Genomic DNA, 19,101 nt, shown 5'->3' with positions numbered 1-19,101 from the left:
TGGCCTAGCCAGTCTCCACACCTTCATCCGATTGAAAATCTGCAGAGGGAGCTGAATGTTTGAGTTGCCAAACGTCAGCCACCAAACCTTAATGACTTGGAGAGGATCTGCCAAGAGGAGTGGGCCAAAATCCCTCCTGAGATGTGTGCAAACCTGGGGGCCAACTCCAGGAAACATATGACCTGATTGCCAACAAGGGATTGGCCACCAAGTACTAAGTCATGTTTTGTGAAGGGGATCAAATCCTTCTTTCCCTCATGAATATGCAGATCAGTCATCATTTGTTAGACGCATTTCTGCTGAATTTGTTGTTGTATTCTGTCTCTCAGTGTTACACCGAACATTCCATTGTTAGACCGATCATTTCTGTGTGAGGGGTGAACATTCAGGATCAGCAGGGGAGCAAATATGCATTTCCTTCACTGTATATGCTAGAGATGGTCTGCATATAAATGGAAGGGGGTCTGCTGTGCTGGGGGAGGGGTTTATGGGAAGGCTGGAGGAGTATATAAACTAGGATGGAGGGGGGAGGGAGAATTCAGTTTTAACGGGGTAGACAGATCAGACGGGGTCAGTACTTGTTGGTGTTACAAAAAACCAGTGGAATTGGTACCATTTGTATGAAAATAAAAAATGCTCAAAATCCATGTGAACAAGGTGTCAGTGAATGGACAAGGTGTCGGTGAATGAACAAGGCGTCAGTGAATGGACGAGGTGGTGGTGAATGGACAAGGTGGCGGTGATTGGACAAGGTGTCAGTGAATGGACAAGGTGACAGTGATTGGACAAGGTGTCAGTGAATGGACAAGGCGTCAGTGAATGAAGTGTTTGTTCACCAATGCCAGAAGTCTGCCAGCACAATAGGTGAGTTGGAAGGTTTGGTGCATGAAGAGAACTAGGATTGAATTGGTATTGCTGAATCTTGGCTTCATTCCTCACATGACTGGGCCATTCATATTCCTGGCTAGGTTCTCTTTCGGAGAGATGGGGAAATAGGAAAGGGGGTGGAGTCTGTAACAGGAAAGGGGGTGGAGTCTGGAACAGGAAAGGGGGTGGAGTCTGGAACAGGAAAGTGTGAAAGAGGACCTAGTTGATGGAGAGTGTGATGAGGCTGAAGTATTATGGGTGGAACTGCACATGGGGGGCGGTACTACAAAGGTCATCATTGGAGTTTGTTATAGGCCTCCCAGTGTTAATGAGGAGGTGGAGACTCAGCTCCTGCCACAGATGGAAAGGGCTGGGACAGTGATAATAATGGGGGATGGTAACGACCCGGAAAGCGACTGGAGTAATGGTACTGCGGGTGTAAACACAAAACAACCCCTCCTGCCCTCTATGGCCCAGAACAAGGGTGGATAGATGGACCCGGAACTTGAAGAAATTCCCCACCAAGGCATCAAAGGTTGTGCGGCTCTAAACAAGGCTGGGGAAGCCCCACCAATACTGTAAAGTGAAACAAAAAGCGCACCAACCTTGTGCATTACCTCAGTAAAATGTGATTTTATTGGATGTGAAAATATCCTCACAAACAGAGAAGTATAACAAGCGTGTAAAGTCCTTAGTGAGACTTGACCAATCAGAGACCAGCCGAGTCTAAACACGAGGGAAGGTTCTCAGAGTCAGGCTGACGCGTTTCGAGTCCCTTCTTCATCAGAGCTGACTTGCAATGACAATCCTCTTCTATATATACCCTGGGACAGAGGTTGGACCCTCCCACTTGGGTTGGGCAGTCCCGGGAAAGGAGGCGGGACAAAGGTGACATCACAACATGCTCACACAAGTAACAATACATTACACATCAAGAGGTATAGTAAGAGACATTAGAAACATTCACCGGCATTAAAGCTGTAAGAAACGCAGGGCAGTGTAATATATACATGAGGAGGTCATATAGTCTGTGTATATATATATATCCCCATATAATAAATAATGACATATTGGGAATGCTGCATTGGGGTTCATGGGGATAATATTGTTGGATCAGCACAATGTATAAAAAGTAAAAATGAATGAACTGAATACATAATTCCTTTGGATAAAAGCCTGCTGGTTCCTCAATTGTTGGCTTCTTTCCATGGAGATAGATGTGAACACAAAGTAGGTATACACATACATTTCAATGGCAGCCAGAATGTCCTTGCTTTGTGTGGGCTGTCAGTGGGGTCATTGGGCAGATCTTTGTCTTTAGATGTATGGAGTATTCATGAGTAGTGTTACTATACTGGCAGCAGAGGGAGGTCAAGTGCTGCCATTGCCAAATATAGCTTCTGGAGGTGAATTGGAATGCACACCAAAAGGTGCGTGGCTGTGGGGGCGCATGTGCAATGAGGCGACGGCACGCTGGAGTAGTCATGGAGATGGGCCTCCGACGGGCTATCGCACATGCGCAGTGAGGCGGCGGCAGGCTGGAGTAGTCATGGAGATGGGCCTCCGACGGGCTATCGCACATGCGCAGTGAGGTGATGGCAGGCTGGAGTAGTCATGGAGATGGGCCTCCGACGGGCTATCGCACATGCGCAGTGAGGCGGCGGCAGGCTGGAGTAGTCATGGCGATGGGCCTCCGACGGGCTATCGCACATGCGCAGTGAGGCGACGGCATGCTGGAGTAGTCATGGAGATGGGCCTCCGACGGGCTATCGCACATCCGCAGTGAGGCGACAGCATGCTGGAGTAGTCATGGAGATGGGCCTCCGACGGGCTATCACACATCCGCAGTGAGGCGACAGCATGCTGGAGTAGTCATGGAGATGGGCCTCCGACGGGCTATCGCACATGCAAGCCAAAGTCAGCTTATCATTTACCTAGTGGAGTGCACTCCGGACATCCCGGAAGGACGGCTGTGAGATGTTTTCCAGCCGTGACTGTAAAGTTGGACATCTCCCTACAACTCTTGGGACAATTAGCCTGCATGTGACCTCGCTGTCTTCATCTACAGCATCAAGTCTGGGGTGCTCTTCCTTTATGTGTCCACCTGTTTTCCAAACCAAGAGGTCCTCCCCTAAACCTTGGGGTGTTGGTGGGATTGACCTGAGCCTTTACATAGTTAACAGGGTAGATCCGTGATGAATTTGCATCTTGCATCACGCCTGTCCCAGATTTGTGTTCTACTCCTAGCGCTCTGGGTCACACTCCTTAGAAACAGACTATTAAATTCTCACAGGTCATTCCCTTGGAGAATGTCAAAAGAAAGTCCTGCCATTACCCCAACAGAAGAAATTCCCTGTAGAATTCACCTCACAGGGATCAATGATGGTCAGGAAAGCGTCTGTATCACAGAATCCAATGACTTTTTGTACATCTATGCAGAGCTCCTGTAACTGCTGCTGCCTTATCTTGGGGTAAGTGGCTGGACTCCATAAACTCCTAGAAGGGCACCAGTTGTTGTTGGAAGCATCAATTCACTTTAAGATGGTGACCAGAGTTACACTGGGATCAGGGTAGGTGTTTTGAGTCTGGGGAGGGTGAAGTTCCTTGGGCATCTAGCCTGGAGATGCCTGGGTTGTCCACATCTGTAGCATGGGTGGTCCAAGGGTGACCAGAGGGCTGGGGTTAGAAGGCATTTCTTCAGAAGCTTGGTACATATCCACATAGTGCACCAGCTTGGGAGAGGTGGACCTCAGAGTCTTTTTCTAAAAGGGCAGCTGGCCTGGCAGTGACCGGTTTGTCCGCAGCCAAAGCAGAGTCTCTCTGTAGAGATAATGTTAGTGGATCAAATTATCCTCCCAGCACTTCAAGTGTGTCCCTAAGCCAACCGCTTCCATACCCCAAAGTGATGTCCTGCTGGAAAGAGCTTTAATAACCATGTGGCCCTCAGATGAAAAGCCATCCCCTGAATACTTTTGTAGTTTTGCTGCTGAACTGGGACATGTACTTTGCAGAGGCATGTTGAGGCCTCTTGCTGGTACATGTTTGGAAGGGGCAGGGGTTGTAACAAAGGGCACAAATATTTTTTTGTGTGTTGTTTGTTGAAGCACAGACAGCATTGTGTCCTGTAGCTGGATAAAGCCAGATGGGCCAGCAGCAGGTTTGGATGCTTAAGGTTTGGCTGAACTCAAAGGACAATATAATAACCCTATGCTGGCAGAAAGGGTCAGACGTTTCTGAGTTTACTTCTGTGATGGACACACCGGACTGAGGGCTGCATGTCTTCCTAGAAAGAGGTTACCTGGTGCACTGAATTGCTGAGACAGATAGCTTCCTGGACACTGGGACTCTGCTCTACTCTCTGATCTTCTGGCAACGTCTGTCTGTGTGGCCCAAATGCTGCGGCAGGACACACAGCCTTCTGAGGACCCATGATGTGCATATGAAGAACCTCTGCCCACCAGACCTCCTGTTCCCTGCCATGCTGCCTGGTCTTCTGTTGACTGGTGAGTCCCTGAACCTATGTTGTGTCTATTGCTGCTCATCCCTCATAGTGCCTGGACTAAGTGGATGCTGGATCTGATTGCTGCAGTTTGGCAGTCTGTACCCTTGATGTGTCATACCATGCTGCTCTGGTCTCTGCCCTGTGCTTGAATCCCCCCACTTGTCTGTTCAGTTCCCTATACTGTGCTGACTTAGTCCCTTGTCTGTCCAGATTGCTGCCTTGTGCTGGACTCAACCACTTGTCTGCCCAGATCCCTGCCCTGTGCTGGACTCAACCACTTGTCTGCCCGGATCCCTGCCCTGTGCTGGACTCAACCACTTGTCTGCCCGGATCCCTGCCCTGTGCTGGACTCAACCACTTGTCTGCCCGGATCCCTGCCCTGTGCTGGACTCAACCACTTGTCTGCCCGGATCCCTGCCCTGTGCTGGATTCAACCACATGTCTGCCCGGATCCCTGCCCTGTGCTGGACTCAACCACTTGTCTGCCCCGATCCCTGCCCTGTGCTGGACTCAACCACATGTCTGCCCGGATCCCTGCCCTGTGCTGGACTAAACCACTTGTCTGTCCAGATCCATGCCCTGTGCTGGACTCAACCACTTGTCTGCCCAGATCCCTGCCCTGTGCTGGACTCAACCACATGTCTGTCCAGATCCCTGCCCTGTGCTGGACTCAACCACTTGTCTGCCCAGATCCCTGCCCTGTGCTGGACTCAACCACATGTCTGCCCAGATCCCTGCCCTGTGCTGGACTCAACCACTTGTCTGCCCAGATCCCTGCCCTGTGCTGGACTCAACCACTTGTCTGCCCAGATCCCTGCCCTGTGCTGGACTAAACCACTTGTCTGCCCAGATCCCTGCCCTGTGCTGGACTCAACCACATGTCTGCCCAGATCCCTGCCCTGTGCTGGACTCAACCACTTGTCAGCCCAGATCCCTGCCCTGTGCTGGACTCACCCACTTGTCTGCCCAGATCCCTGCCCTGTGCTGGACTCAACCACATGTCTGCCCAGATCCCTGCCCTGTGCTGGACTCAACCACTTGTCTGCCCAGATCCCTGCCATGTGCTGGACTCAACCACTTGTCTGCCCAGATCCCTGCCCTGTGCTGGACTCAACCACATGTCTGCCCAGATCCCTGCCCTGTGCTGGACTCAACCACTTGTCTGCCCAGATCCCTGCCCTGTGCTGGACTCAACCACTTGTCTGCCCGGATCCCTGCTGTATCAGCTGGATTTGACCCTTGCTACATCCTACCCTGGTCCGCCTAGATCTCTGCCTAGTGTGCTGGACTTAACCACTGCTACGCTGTATTCACCCTGTGGGCTGGGTACATTCCCCTTGCCATACCGTCTGGTGGCCTGGTGTACTGGTTCTCCATTTTGCTTGGCCATCCTACATGGACTATCTATGTGGTATTACATTGCTACCTGGTGGACTATTTTGTTGTGCTGTGTCTTGTTATCCATACTGTGCCCTCACATTCCCCAATATACCCCCATATGTTGGGTTTTGTGTGATCTGCTCTGTGTGCTCTCTCTCTGCACTTCTAGTTTATCACTAGTGATGGGCTGAACACCCTCCGGTTCAGTTCATGGTAGAACATTCGAACAGACCAAACGTTTGCCGCCAACATCGAACCTATGGGACTCAAACTTGAAAATTCAAAAGTGCCCATTTAGAAGGATTATATGCTAGGTGTTAGCAATAAAAGTGGTATGGGGACTCGGGATCTGCCCTGATGGACATGAATCAGTGGAAAATAAATTCTAATAGTACAGTTTTTAAAGGGGCAGTTATTTTTCATTGCTTAAAGCAGTGCTTCTCAATTATTTTCTGTCATGCCCCCCCTAGGAAGAAGAAAACATTTTGCGCCCCCCCGCGCGACTGTAAATAGTATCATTTGTCTATAAAATTGTTATAAGTAGGAATAGTGCCCCATCATTGGTGTCAGTGGGAGGAATAGTGCCCCATCATTGGTGTCAGTGGGAGGAATAGTGCCCCATCATTGGTGTCAGTGGGAGGAATAGTGCCCCATCATTGGTGTCAGTGGGAGGAATAGTGCCCCATCATTAGTGTCAGTGGGAGGAATAGTGCCCCATCATTGGTGTCAGTGGGAGGAATAGTGCCCCATCATTAGTATCAGTGGGAGGAATAGTGCCCCATCATTGGTGTCAGTGGGAGGAATAATGCCCCATCATTGGTGTCAGTGGGAGGAATAGTGCCCCATCATTGGTGTCAGTGGGAGGAATAGTGCCCCATCATTAGTATCAGTGGGAGGAATAGTGCCCCATCATTGGTGTCAGTGGGAGGAATAGTGCCCCATCATTGGTGTCAGTGGAATAGTGCCCCATCATTGGTGTCAGTGGGAGGAATAGTGCCCCATCATTGGTGTCAGTGGGAGGAATAATGCCCCATCATTAGTATCAGTGGGAGGAATAGTGCCCCATCATTGGTGTCAGTGGGAGGAATAGTGCCCCATCGTTGGTGTCAGTGGGAGGAATAATGCCCCATCATTAGTATCAGTGACACCAATGATGCAGCACTATTCCTCCCACTGACACCAATGACACTTGCTGACCCCTGTTGCAGTATGGTGCTGCTGCAGCCAGCATATGTGGTTGCAGCAGCACCTCTGCACTGCACACTTACCGGCTTTTCCCTCACTCGATTTTCGCGGGTCCGCTCAGCTCCGCCTCCTCGCCCGTGATTGGCCGCCTGTGTACCTTTCCTGAGCTACAGTTCTGGCGGCCAATCACCGGTGAGGAGGCAGAGCCGAGCGGCAGGAGTGAGGGAGTGGCCGGAGTGACGGAAGGAGCAGCGCTTCCTGGATGGATCATCGTGGGAGCCAGGTAAGAGACAGCAGCCCTCTGCCCACCCCTGTACGCACCCCCCTTGATGGAGCCTCGCGCCCCCCCTGGGGGGCGCGCCCCACTATTTGAGAAGCACTGGCTTAAAGTAAAAAAAAAAAAATATTCATTTAAATATCATGCCTGGGGGTCCCTTAAACTACCTGCAAAGTTGCACATCTGTACAATGTATAGAACCTGCTGCAGCAGGACTCACACTGTAACCCTTCAGAGTTATTCTTGACAAGTGCAGGATTGGACCCGGCTCTAAAAATTCTAATTATATGTAATGCACCTCTCATACAGGTGTAGAACAATGTGGCCTTCAGTGTTGATGGTGCCTGAACACTGTGTCCCCTCAGTTACTATTGCTGGGTGCAGTCATGGGCCCTGCAGTTGAGAACTGTTAAAAATTATAGAAAAATTATCCAGGATTGATTCTTGTTGATAAATGTCAGCTGGTCAGCGGAGTCTGTGGACAGACGCACTCTTTTATCCATCACAAAACCTCCAGCAGCACTGAATGTCCGTTCGGAAAGCACGCTGGGTGCAGGACAGGCCAGTAGCTTGATGGCATATTGAGCAAGTTCTGGCCAGTGATCCATCCTCAAGACCCAGTAACCCAGTGGATGATCAGTTGGAAAGGTCTCCAAGTCTGTTCTTGCCCCTAGATAATCCTGCACCATATGATGCAGACCCTGCCGATGGGTGCTTAAACCTAACAGTCCTGGGTGCTGAGGACTAAAGAACTGTTTAATCGGTCAGCTGGCCGCCTTCTCCACCGCTCTTCCTTTGACAGAATGAAGCCTCAGAAACACGTTGTCCAGGAAATGGTGACCTCCCAGTATCTGGAAAGGTGTTGCACAATTTCAAGGTGTCCTCAGGATGTTTCATCCTCTGCTCCCTCTGGGAAGACTGGATGAGCTCTGCACCTTGACCCTTGTAACGTGGATCAAGAAGGGTTGCCAACCAGTAAAGATCTCGCAGACACTTTGAGGAAATCTTGAAAATGAAAGATGTACACACAGTGCGCTGGTTATGCAGCAAAGTTGAGGCCTTGCGTGCTTTTCTGCAACACTGGAAGACAGTAGGGAGCCATTGTGAGCAGATATCATCTGAGGGATCATGTGAATCTGCTAAAGTTAAAGGCATCCTGAAAGACCTGAAACAGATGAAGTTTGTGAAACTTTTACATTTCCTATTCGATTTTCTAGCAAGCTGAAACCTTTGTCAGAGTCTTCAGAACAAGGAACTTATGATCTGTCAGGTAAAAAACAAACTAGAACAAGCAGCTAAAACTCTTCAGGATCTTTCTGATGGGAAAGAAAAAAACGAACTTGAATTTCTTAGTAAGTTTACAGAAGATGGAAAACGACATGGGCTGCAGCTGACCAACCTTCAAGCTGGTGACAGAATTTCAGTCTATACGCCAATCTGTATTGGCCAAAGCAGAAAGAGATTTCATTTTGAGGCTTTCCTCGTTCTCCTCAGATATTGTACAATCTGTCCATATATTGAACAGCGTGTCTTGGCCAGACAAAGCTCACATCCCCAACTTTGGATGGACTGAGTTGCACAGAATTGCAAAACATGTTTTTGATAATCAGTTTGAAGACAAAATTGAGCTGTTAGAAGCAGAGTGGGCTGACCTCAAACTCTCCATTCAAAATGGACTCTTTTATTGAGACTCTGAAAAGACTGAATCAGCAGAAAGATTCAGCAACATACTCCCTCTGGTCAATTTCTGTGCCGTACTTCCCCAACAACCGCCTCATGTGAACGTGGCTATAGCTACCAAATCAGAATAAAGACGGTCTATCGTTCATCACTGACACGGGAGACTTTGGATGATCTTCTGATGATTGCTGTTAATGGACCACCACTAAAAGATTACATCCACACACAGCCATTGAAGTGGTATTTTGTATCAGAAAGGGGACGTTACACAAGTCTTGGTCCTGCTGTACAATGAAAACCATAGCAAATCTTGATGTGAAACTGGCTTCCTACAGCTTTTTGGTATCCAAAAAAATCATTTTTTGGTGGTTTTTTTTTTCTTAATTGAATAGAATTCAATCCACACACAGCCATTGAAATGGTATTTTGTATCAGAAAAAGAGTATTACACAAGTCTTGGTCCTGCTGTACAACACAAACCATGGCTGCTCTATGTTACAATGGTTACTATTGTTATGCCATGTTTTTTGGCATCTAAATAAGCACTTCTTTGTTTTTTCTTAATGCACTACTTCTCTAAGCTCTCTTTTAATAAGATGCTGGAGATAAAAAATGCAAAATGTTTACTATTGTTATTTATGTTTTTTGGCCAGCAAAAGAGGCACTTTTTTCTTAATGCCGCACTTCTCTAAGGTCTCTGCTGGAGATAAGAAATACAACATGTTTACAGTAATTATTATTCCATGTTTTTTGGCATCAAAATAAGCACTTTTTCTTATGCTATACTTCTGTAAACTAAACTTACATCTTTTAAAAGAGACTTTACTGCAGTTACTAAAGATGCAGGAGATAAACAAAACAAATACAAAATGTTCACTGCAGGTTTAAAGCTGTAAAACTTGATATTTTTATTGCACCCGATTGCTATTAAGCTATTGCTGTGATGTTTAAATTGACATAATAAAGTTATAATTGCAGTTTTTTATATTTTGGACTCTTTATTCTAAAGAAAAATGTAATTTCATAAGTTTTAAGGGGGTGTGGTTGGGGGCAGGGCTAGGGACAGGGTTGGGGGATGGCCTGGGGGTGGGGTTGGAGGTGGACCTGGGCAAGGTTGGGTGGGGCAACTGGTGGAGAGTAAGGATTGTGCCTGGCTAGTAGGTCTAGACTCAAAATGGTTTATCCGGATGTATACAGTATATATATGACAAGGTAGACTACTTCGTGTAACATTACATCTTCATCTCAGATTGTAAGCGGATTGGATTGGCCTGTGTATGGGATTCCAGATCAAGTCATGGCAAGGTACACGTTGAGCATTGAATATCTGGCTGTAGAGAGATCACGGGGGGGATTTGTATATCTGTTGTCACATGTTGCTGAGTTACTGATTTCTTACACGACATTTCCAGACAGTTGGATGTAATTCATTAATATTTGGCAGTAATTGCTGGCTTGTATTTCTCCCCATTATTGTGGATTAGATCATTGTACTGTTATCTTGTATTGTTTATTATTTATCATCACCTATTATATTTCATCCCCATTTTGTACTGATTTATATTATTAATAAATATATATTTTTGCACATTATTGCATTTTATTTTGTCTTCCAATTATCACAAATACAGAACTGGGATGTCGGTTACTTTGTGAGAATTAGTAGGGAATCTCCTTCATTCCAGATCCCGCCTGTTTCCATGAATTGTATACGGATTATTTCCTCACAGATAAAGTTCTGACAATTTGTACCGTTCTGGTGTTTTTGATCCTCAGAAATGAGATCTGCCGTCATCAGACATGATGGATTTTCAGACATCTATCCCATAGTTTGTAGACTCTATAACTCTCCTACACACTGAATCATAGACACTGATTGGGGTTATTGTACCCAAGAAATGGCGCAGAATACACCTTTGTCTACATTTATAAGGAAAGACGATTTATTTGTAAAAACAAGAAAAAATGGTAAAAAGTGGTGTTTAAATACCACCAAAATAAATATCTATTTGTGTGAAAAAAATGATAACAATATAATTTGGGTACAATGTTGCATGACGGTGTAATTGTCATTCAAAGTGTGAGAGTGCTGATAGTTACCAGTCGGCCTGGGCAGGAAGGGGGTGGAAGTGTCCGGTATACAGGAGGTAGAAATATTTATTTTTAAACAGACCTCTAAGTGTTTGTGAAATCTCCCACCACAAAATGTACTCAGCCAATCACAGGGCAGGACTCCATTTTTATTCTTTTCCTTCCATCAATAGCCAACCTGGTCACACATTTCATCCATATCTTTGGGGACCTCTGATCTCCTTATGGACTGTTTCTTCCATGATGAAGATCAGCCATGGAGTATATCTGAGGTGTATATCAGGGTGTGCTTCTTCCCCACATGACAGCTGGGATGTCCAGCAACATTCATCTAGAAGACATTTCCCGCACTCAAGGCACTAATACACCTCCAGCGTTGTGTGGGACCCCTGATGTACAGGAACACAGGACTTCAGTGAGGAACAATTCTCTCACTCAGGACAGGAAAGTGGCTTTTCCCAATTGTGAGATCTCTGATGTGTGTAAAGATTGGATCTATGTGAAAAACTTTTCCCACACTTAGAACAGGAATATGGCTTTTCCCCCGTGTGTGATCTCTGATGTATGTGAAGATTGGATATCTGTGAAAAACATTTTCCACACTCAGAACAGGAATATGGCATCACCCCCGTGTGAGATCTCTGATGTATGGAGAGATGGGACTTCCGTGAAAAACATTTCCCGCACTCAAGACAGGAATACGGCTTCTCCCCCGTGTGTGATCTCTGATGTCTGGAAAGACTGGACTTCACTGAAAAACATTTCCCGCACTCAGGGCAGAAATATGGCTTCTCCCCCAAATGAGACCTCTGATGTTTATAAAGATTGGATATGTGTGAAAAACATTTTCCACACTCAGAACAGGAATATGGCATCACCCCCGTGTGAGATCTCTGATGTGTGGAAAGATGGGACTTCAATGAAAAACATTTCCTGCAATCAGGACAGGAATACGGCTTCTCCCCCGTGTGTGATCTCTGATGTCTGGAAAGACTGAACTTCACTGAAAAACATTTCCCACACTCAGGACAGGAGAACCTCTTCCCTGTTGGAAGGCCGGCCCAGTCCCGCACAGTGTGAGGTTCCTCAGGATACGAGGAATCCGATGGTCCATCTACACTGGGTGGTGCCGGATGGACATTGGAGGGAGCCGGGTTTTCTCCTGGACTATACTGTGTGATGTCCTCATCTTCTACTTTCCAGTCTGGAGACAAAGTGAGACAATCCTCGGAGGTTTTCCTCATCTCCCGGCCATGGACTAAAATACAAAGACAAAGAGGATTACAAGACAGGAGCTGATTGGTTCCCCCAAACCAGGACTCCGCTCACATCAGGCAGCTTGGTCTCTGAGGAGCTTACAATTCCACCCTCAAGGGAACTAGGAAATGGCTCCTCTGATCTCCTACCAGGTCATTTCTTTATTCATGGACCTTAGTCAGAGAGTGAGGAAACAACCAGAACTGTCTTTTATAGGAGGGACAGTGATGAGGGGATTATAGGACGAGGGTCCCCACCCCCTCTATCACTCATCGCCATCTTCCCAACACAAGAAGTACTGCACTTCCTTATTTAGTCCATGATTTAGTCATGAAGAACAGCGGGGCTGAGCCCCACCAGAGGTCAGAGAGTGAGGATGGGGGGAGAACAACCAAGATGAAGACTGGACTGATCCTGAAGACCACCATCATTGGGGTATTGACTCCTCCCCCATTATCACTTTCTGTTTAAGGGTCCAAAGTTGGAGGAAGTTATCACATTATTATCACCATGTAAAAGTCTGTGCTCCAATCACATCATCCGATATAAAATGTCCAGCTGGGAGAAAATGAGTGCAAAAGAAGTAAGGCCAATGTAATGTACAACTTATATAAAGATACAAAAGTTAGGACTCAGTACAGTACGGTATTAGAATGATGTAATCCACAACATAGAGTATATAGTGCAGGGGTCAGGAGTATGTAATGTACAACATAGAGTAGATAGTGCAGGGGTCAGGAGTATGTAACATACAGCATAGAGTATATAGTGCAGGGGTCAGGAGTATGTAATGTACAACATAGAGTATATAGTGCAGGGGTCAGGAGTATGTAACGTACAACAGAAAGTATATAGTGCAGGGGTCAGCAGTATGTAATGTACAATATAGAGTATAGAGCGCAGGGGTCAGGAGTATGTAATGTACAACATAGAGTATATAGCGCAGGGGTCAGGAGTATGTAATGTACAACATAGAGTATATAGTGCAGGGGTCAGGAGTATGTAATGTACAACATAGAGTATATAGTGCAGGGGTCAGGAGTATGTAATGTACAACATAGAGTATATAGTGCAGGGGTCAGGAGTATGTAATGTACAAAATAGAGTATATAGTGCAGGGGTCAGGAGTATGTAATGTACAACATAGAGTATATAGTGCAGGGGTCAGGAGTATGTAATGTACAACATAGAGTATATAGTGCAGGGGTCAGGAGTATGTAATGTACAAAATAGAGTATATAGTGCAGGGGTCAGGAGTATGTAATGTACAATATAACTTATACAGTGTACGGTTCAGGTCTCATAATATTGGTATTCAGTGGAACATTAAATGTTTACTGTAGACAAGTTGCAGAGATCCCACACCGCTGCCTCCCATCTCCTGAGACTGCACTCAGAGTAAGTATCTCTGGGAGAATTGTTCTGTCAGAGATCTTGCTAGACCCGGTCATGGGACAGAAGACCCAAATCACATGCCCCCGGTGCTTAGGTCTAATAATGTCTATGGTGAAAATCAACATATTGCTGCCAGCTGAACCCCAGAACCTCCATAAATCCAGTCTAGATACATAAATTGTGTCTGCAGCACAGAGAAGGAAGATTATCCGAGAGAAATCCAGGAATACAGGACGGGGAACACAGCTCAGGAAAGTGACCAGGGGATTACAGGCTGATATCACCCAGTCCCCGCCCTACTCTGGACCAATCAGTGAGCAGTATGGGTGGAGGAATGGATTTAGTGTTCATGACCCACCTGTGCTGATCTCTGTAGGAGTGTCCTCCTCTATAAATGTCCCCGTTATTCCATCCTCCTCCATAGACTGCTGATCATCCCTCACATACGCCTCTTCTTCTTCTGCTTTCACCTCAACTTTTATATCTATCAGATCTTCACCCTAAACCAAAACAATAATAGAAGAGTTCATCTGTAAAACATAAACTCCAATATTGTGACATCACATAAAAAACAATCACTTCTGTGAGACCATATTCTAGATTCTCCATCCCACCAACCTTGTAATGGTGAGGGATGGTGTGACCTTCCTGTGTGGAATCCCGGGAATACAGAGGACGGGGACATCTCTCTGGTGGGTTCCTGGTATTAGGTGGCTCCATCATATCCTTGTGTCCTTCTGAAAACTCCTCCATCACTCCATACTCCTCATCCTCCTCTTTAAATTCTTCCTTAACAACAATATTATAATCCCCGAGGTTTCCACTCTGAAAGATATAATAAAATGACATCAATGGTAACAATGCAGATAATGTACAGATCCTAATGATACTATCAGTGATTGTTCCTCATCTACCTGATGATGGTGAGGGATGGTGTGACCTTCCTGTGTGGAATCCCGGGAATACAGAGGACGGGGACATCTCTCTGGTGGGTTCCCATGACTGGATCCATCTGTAGGAAACACACACACTGACTGAATCCATTGTTTCTATGTGTTTATCAGATGATGGGGGATCTAGGTGGATCCTCCGTACTGCTCTCTCCTTTACAATAAAGTCTCCTCTTACCCGGTGATGTGAGGGGCGGCTGATTGTCCATCATGACGTCCTTGTAGAGATCCTTGTGTCCTTCTAAATACTCCCACTCCTCCATGGAGAAATAGACAGTGACACCCTGACACCTTATAGGAACCTGACACACACAATGATACAGTCACCATCCAGACACATCCCTTGTCTGTTACTGGAGAATGTCCCAGAATTCCCGGCACCGCTCACCTCTCCTGTCAGCAGCTCAGTGATCTCTCTGGTGACTTCTAGAATCTTCTTCTTCTTTCTCTCTTCTATCAGGGAGGGAGGTGGAGGCAATGTGATGTCATATGATCTCCAGACTTCACAGGAGGAAAACTCTACATCTGAACACAAATAGTCACATCAAATGATATTCCCAGAATCCTCCTCACCTCTCCATTCAGGTCTCCATTTTATTAAAGCCCCACTTCAGGCTGAGGTATAATTCCCCCCCACAGGACCCCCACACTACGCAGGTCAAGGAATTCTGACGTCATTACACACAACGCAGGATCTACAGTTCTGATTTGCTTATGAGGATGCCAAGGGTCCCCCACATCCTAACACCATAGAATAAGAAGAAAGGAGTCAAATTATTATACAGGATTTATATGGCGCCAACAGTGTGCTCAGCGCTGTACAGAATGAAGGCAGACATTACAGTTACAATACAATTTGGTAGCAGAGGAAGCAGAGGGCCGGCTTGTTAGAGCTGACAATCTAGGAGATCATTCCTTTATGTCTAATACATTTTTAATTCCATCTGTTCCATGTTACATGTCAGTGATGGTGATGTCACAGTGTCCATGGTAACCCCACGGGGCCATCCAGTCTTGTTGTTTCTGCTATGTTAGCCTTCAGTTCCATCCTTTCCCAGATATCTTCATTTATGTCCTTTTCTAGCTCTCCTGTCCCTGATGCCAGTTACCTACAAACCAGTTTTGATGCCAAACTTCCATTTAGGATTTGTCAGTCTTTGGTCTACAATGCCATTTTAGTCATCTGAATTATTTTAGTTTTAGTCGTATTTTAGTCGACTCAAATAGTTTAGTCAACAAAATGAACACGGCTTGAAACTGCAGCCGAGGGCCGGAAACAGCCCTTTGCTTGCCTTTATCTAGCCCCTGGGGCACTATTCCCCCCATTGACACCAATGATGGGGCATCATTTCTGACTCTTACACCAACAATAGATCACTATCTCCCCCCCACCAATACCACCGATGGGGCACTATTCCTTCCACTGACATCAGCCACAGGTCACTAGTCCCCCAATGACACCAATGATGGAACAGTTTACTCCCACTGATGCCAGGATGTTTTCTACTATCACTGTCCACAGTCAGACCCCCTGAAGTCTGAAGACAGTAAACTGGCCCTTTGTTTACAAAGTATGGAGACCCCGCTATATGATATCATTTTATCGGTCATTCCTAGAGGGACATTAGGAGGAGGGGCTGTGAGGTCAGTGTGATGTCATAGGATTCTCTGACTCTGGATGGAGGGACACTGGGAGGAGGAGCTGTGAGGTCAGTGTGATGTCATAGGATTCTCTGACTCTGGATGGAGGGACATTGGGAGGAGGAGTTGTGAGGTCGGTGTGATGTCATAGGATTCTCTGACTCTGGATGGAGGGACATTGGGAGGAGGAGCTGTGAGGTCGGTGTGATGTCATAGGATTCTCTGACTCTGGATGGAGGGACATTGGGAGGAGCTGTGAGGTCAGTGTGATGTCATAGGACATATAGACTCTGGATGATAGGGACATTGGGAGGAGGAGCTGTGAGGTCAGTGTGATGTCATAGGATTCTCTGACTCTGGATGGAGGGACATTGGGAGGAGGAGCTGTGAGGTCAGTGTGATGTCATAGGATTCTCTGACTCTGGATGGAGGGACATTGGGAGGAGGAGCTGTGAGGACTGTGTGATGTCATAGGATTCTCTGACTCTGGATGGAGGGACATTGGGAGGAGGAGCTGTGAGGTCAATGTGATGTCATAGGAATCTCTGACTCTAGTTGGAGGGACATTGGGAGGAGGAGCTGTGAGGTCAGTGTGATGTCATAGGACATATAGACTCTGGATGGAGGGACATTGGGAGGAGGAGCTGTGAGGTCAGTGTGATATTTTAGGATTCTCCATCCCCCGCAACTAATAAAAGTGATATAATCCATTAGTATAGACTGATGAGGTGAGAAGGTGACACCTCTCCACAATGAGGAGAATGTTCCGGCCCCGGAAGTGGGGGAATGTTCTGCCCCTGAAGGGGTTAATCTGGGTTCCCACACTATATATGTGTGTATCATCATCTGCTGGAGATAAAAGACATCACAGTGACTATGGAGGAAGAGGACGGACGTGACTATGGAGGAAGAGGACGGACGTGACTATGGAGGAAGAGGACGGACGTGACTATGGAGGAAGAGGACGGACGTGACTATGGAGGAAGAGGACGGACGTGACTATGGAGGAAGAGGACGGACGTGACTATGGAGGAAGAGGATGGACATGATGGGGGGGTTACTGGTTGCAAATAGGAAATCTCTTAGATTGTAAGCTCCAAGGAGCAGGCACTCAAATCCCTCTTGTATTGATCTGTATTGTCTCCCGTTATATTGTAAAGTGCTGAGAAAACTGTTGGCGCCATAAATCCTGTATAATAATAATAATAACATCTTATTACCTCCTCTGCTGCCACTTCCACCAACATCTCCTCTCTGCTTCCTCCTGCCTCACCTCTCACCCAGAACTTCCTGTCTGTACCTGACATCACTTCCTGTCTGTACCTGACATCACTTCCTGTCTGTCTTCCATAGAGACTTCCTGTCTGGGTAGAAGTGAGATCCCCACCTTGTGGAGCTCAGAGGAACTGCAGCCCCGAGAAGCGTCTGGTAGTGTGACCCCGGCCTTGTGCTGGGTGTGTATGGACTGTAGATCCTTATAGAGGGGTCACCTCCACTCCCACCAAGGGGGACAGAATTATATGACTGCCTAGTCCAGCCTTTCTCAGTCAGGGTTCCTCCAAAGGTTTCTCGGGGCTCCTTCAGCAATGAACAATTCCTATGTGAATCTGTCAGATTACAAGTCCCCATTATCTGGGTAAGGGGGTGTCAATCATCGCACGTCGCTGACATTTACAGATCTAGAGCAGAGTATGAAATGTTCTGCAGATTACATTTCCCTCCCAGATTCCTTCCCCCAGACCCCACAGTACATAGCGCCCCCTCCTGTATTGTGGGGGGACTCTGGAAATGAAGTTTTATCGGCAGCTCAATGTGTGTCATTATCGGTCACTCTGCTGTCACCCCATCCGGTGTTCTCCCAGGTTTGTGTTAGTAGAAGAACATCATGTGACCGTGTATTCCTGGAACTCTTCACACTCAGCCGTTGCGGGGCCGCTGCATTGTCCTGCTTGTTGCATTTTTGCTGCAGGTTTGGTGTGGTAAGAAAACGCTCCAAGAACGCCCTCCCCATTGAAATCAATGGAAACCGCCGCAGAACAAACCAACAATGCCCCCACAGTGAGGGTTTGGTGCGGATTTTGAGTCACATGATCTTTAAGAAGTGCAATGCAAACACGGTAAAAACATGGCAGAAATGCAGCAAAAAGTCATACGTGTCCCGTGATCAGTGTGGGAGGAGCCTTCATGTCACTTCTGTTGCAGCACATTCTACAGTGAGAATGGAAACAATTCATAACCCCTCCCCCACCTCAACAAAACGCATCCCAGACTCCTACACACTGCAAAACCAGCTCTGGCAGTGAGAGGGTTAATGTGGGCTAGATGGGATCACTCTGCTGGGGTGACATTAGAGCTCCCCCTAGCTGCAGCCTGGTAATAACATTGCTGGGAGGTCTATTCATTTCTCTGCTCCATACTTCCCGTCTTTATATGAGCAGAAAATGAATGGAATAGTAAATCTAATCATAATCCCGCCCCACAGAGTACTGCTCACAAAGTCCCGCCCCCACAGAGTACTGCTCACCAAGTCCCGCCCCCACAGAGTACTGCTCACCAAGTCCCCCCCCACAGAGTACTGCTCACCAAGTCCCGCCCCCACAGAGTACTGCTCACCAAGTCCTGCCCCCACAGAGTACTGCTCACCAAGTCCCTCCCCACAGAGTACTGCTCACCAAGTCCCGCCCCCACAGAGTACTGCTCACCAAGTCCCGCCCCCACAGAGTACTACTCACCAAGTCCCGCCCCCACAGAGTACTGCTCACCAAGTCCCTCCCCACAGAGTACTGCTCACCAAGTCCCGCCCCCACAGAGTACTGCTCACCAAGTCCCGACCCCACAGAGTACTACTCACTAAGTCCTTCCCCCACAGAGTACTG

General features: G+C 47.1%; 2 protein-coding genes across 2 annotated transcripts in view; one reads left to right on the top strand and one right to left on the bottom strand.

Annotated features, from left to right (window-relative positions):
- LOC149440289 (uncharacterized) overlaps nucleotides 1-19,101 on the top strand; it is a 70,996-nt gene that overhangs the window by 2,323 nt on the left and 49,572 nt on the right. The window lies entirely within an intron of this gene.
- Nucleotides 11,111-18,236, bottom strand: LOC149440290 (uncharacterized). The gene is made up of 4 exons (XM_089658830.1): nucleotides 18,068-18,236; nucleotides 14,549-14,646; nucleotides 14,225-14,459; nucleotides 11,111-12,240 (listed from the first exon to the last, which is right to left on the bottom strand). Exons 1-4 carry the CDS (start codon nucleotides 18,234-18,236, stop codon nucleotides 11,414-11,416), a joined length of 1,329 nt encoding a protein of 442 aa, XP_089514956.1. The 3' UTR covers nucleotides 11,111-11,413.

This window comes from Staurois parvus, unplaced genomic scaffold (genome assembly GCF_062004578.1).
Source record: "Staurois parvus isolate SC_StPar_1 unplaced genomic scaffold, SC_StPar_1.0 ptg001098l, whole genome shotgun sequence".
Classification (NCBI taxonomy): Eukaryota; Metazoa; Chordata; class Amphibia; order Anura; family Ranidae; genus Staurois; species Staurois parvus.
This window is presented reverse-complemented; position numbering and strand designations above follow the sequence as displayed.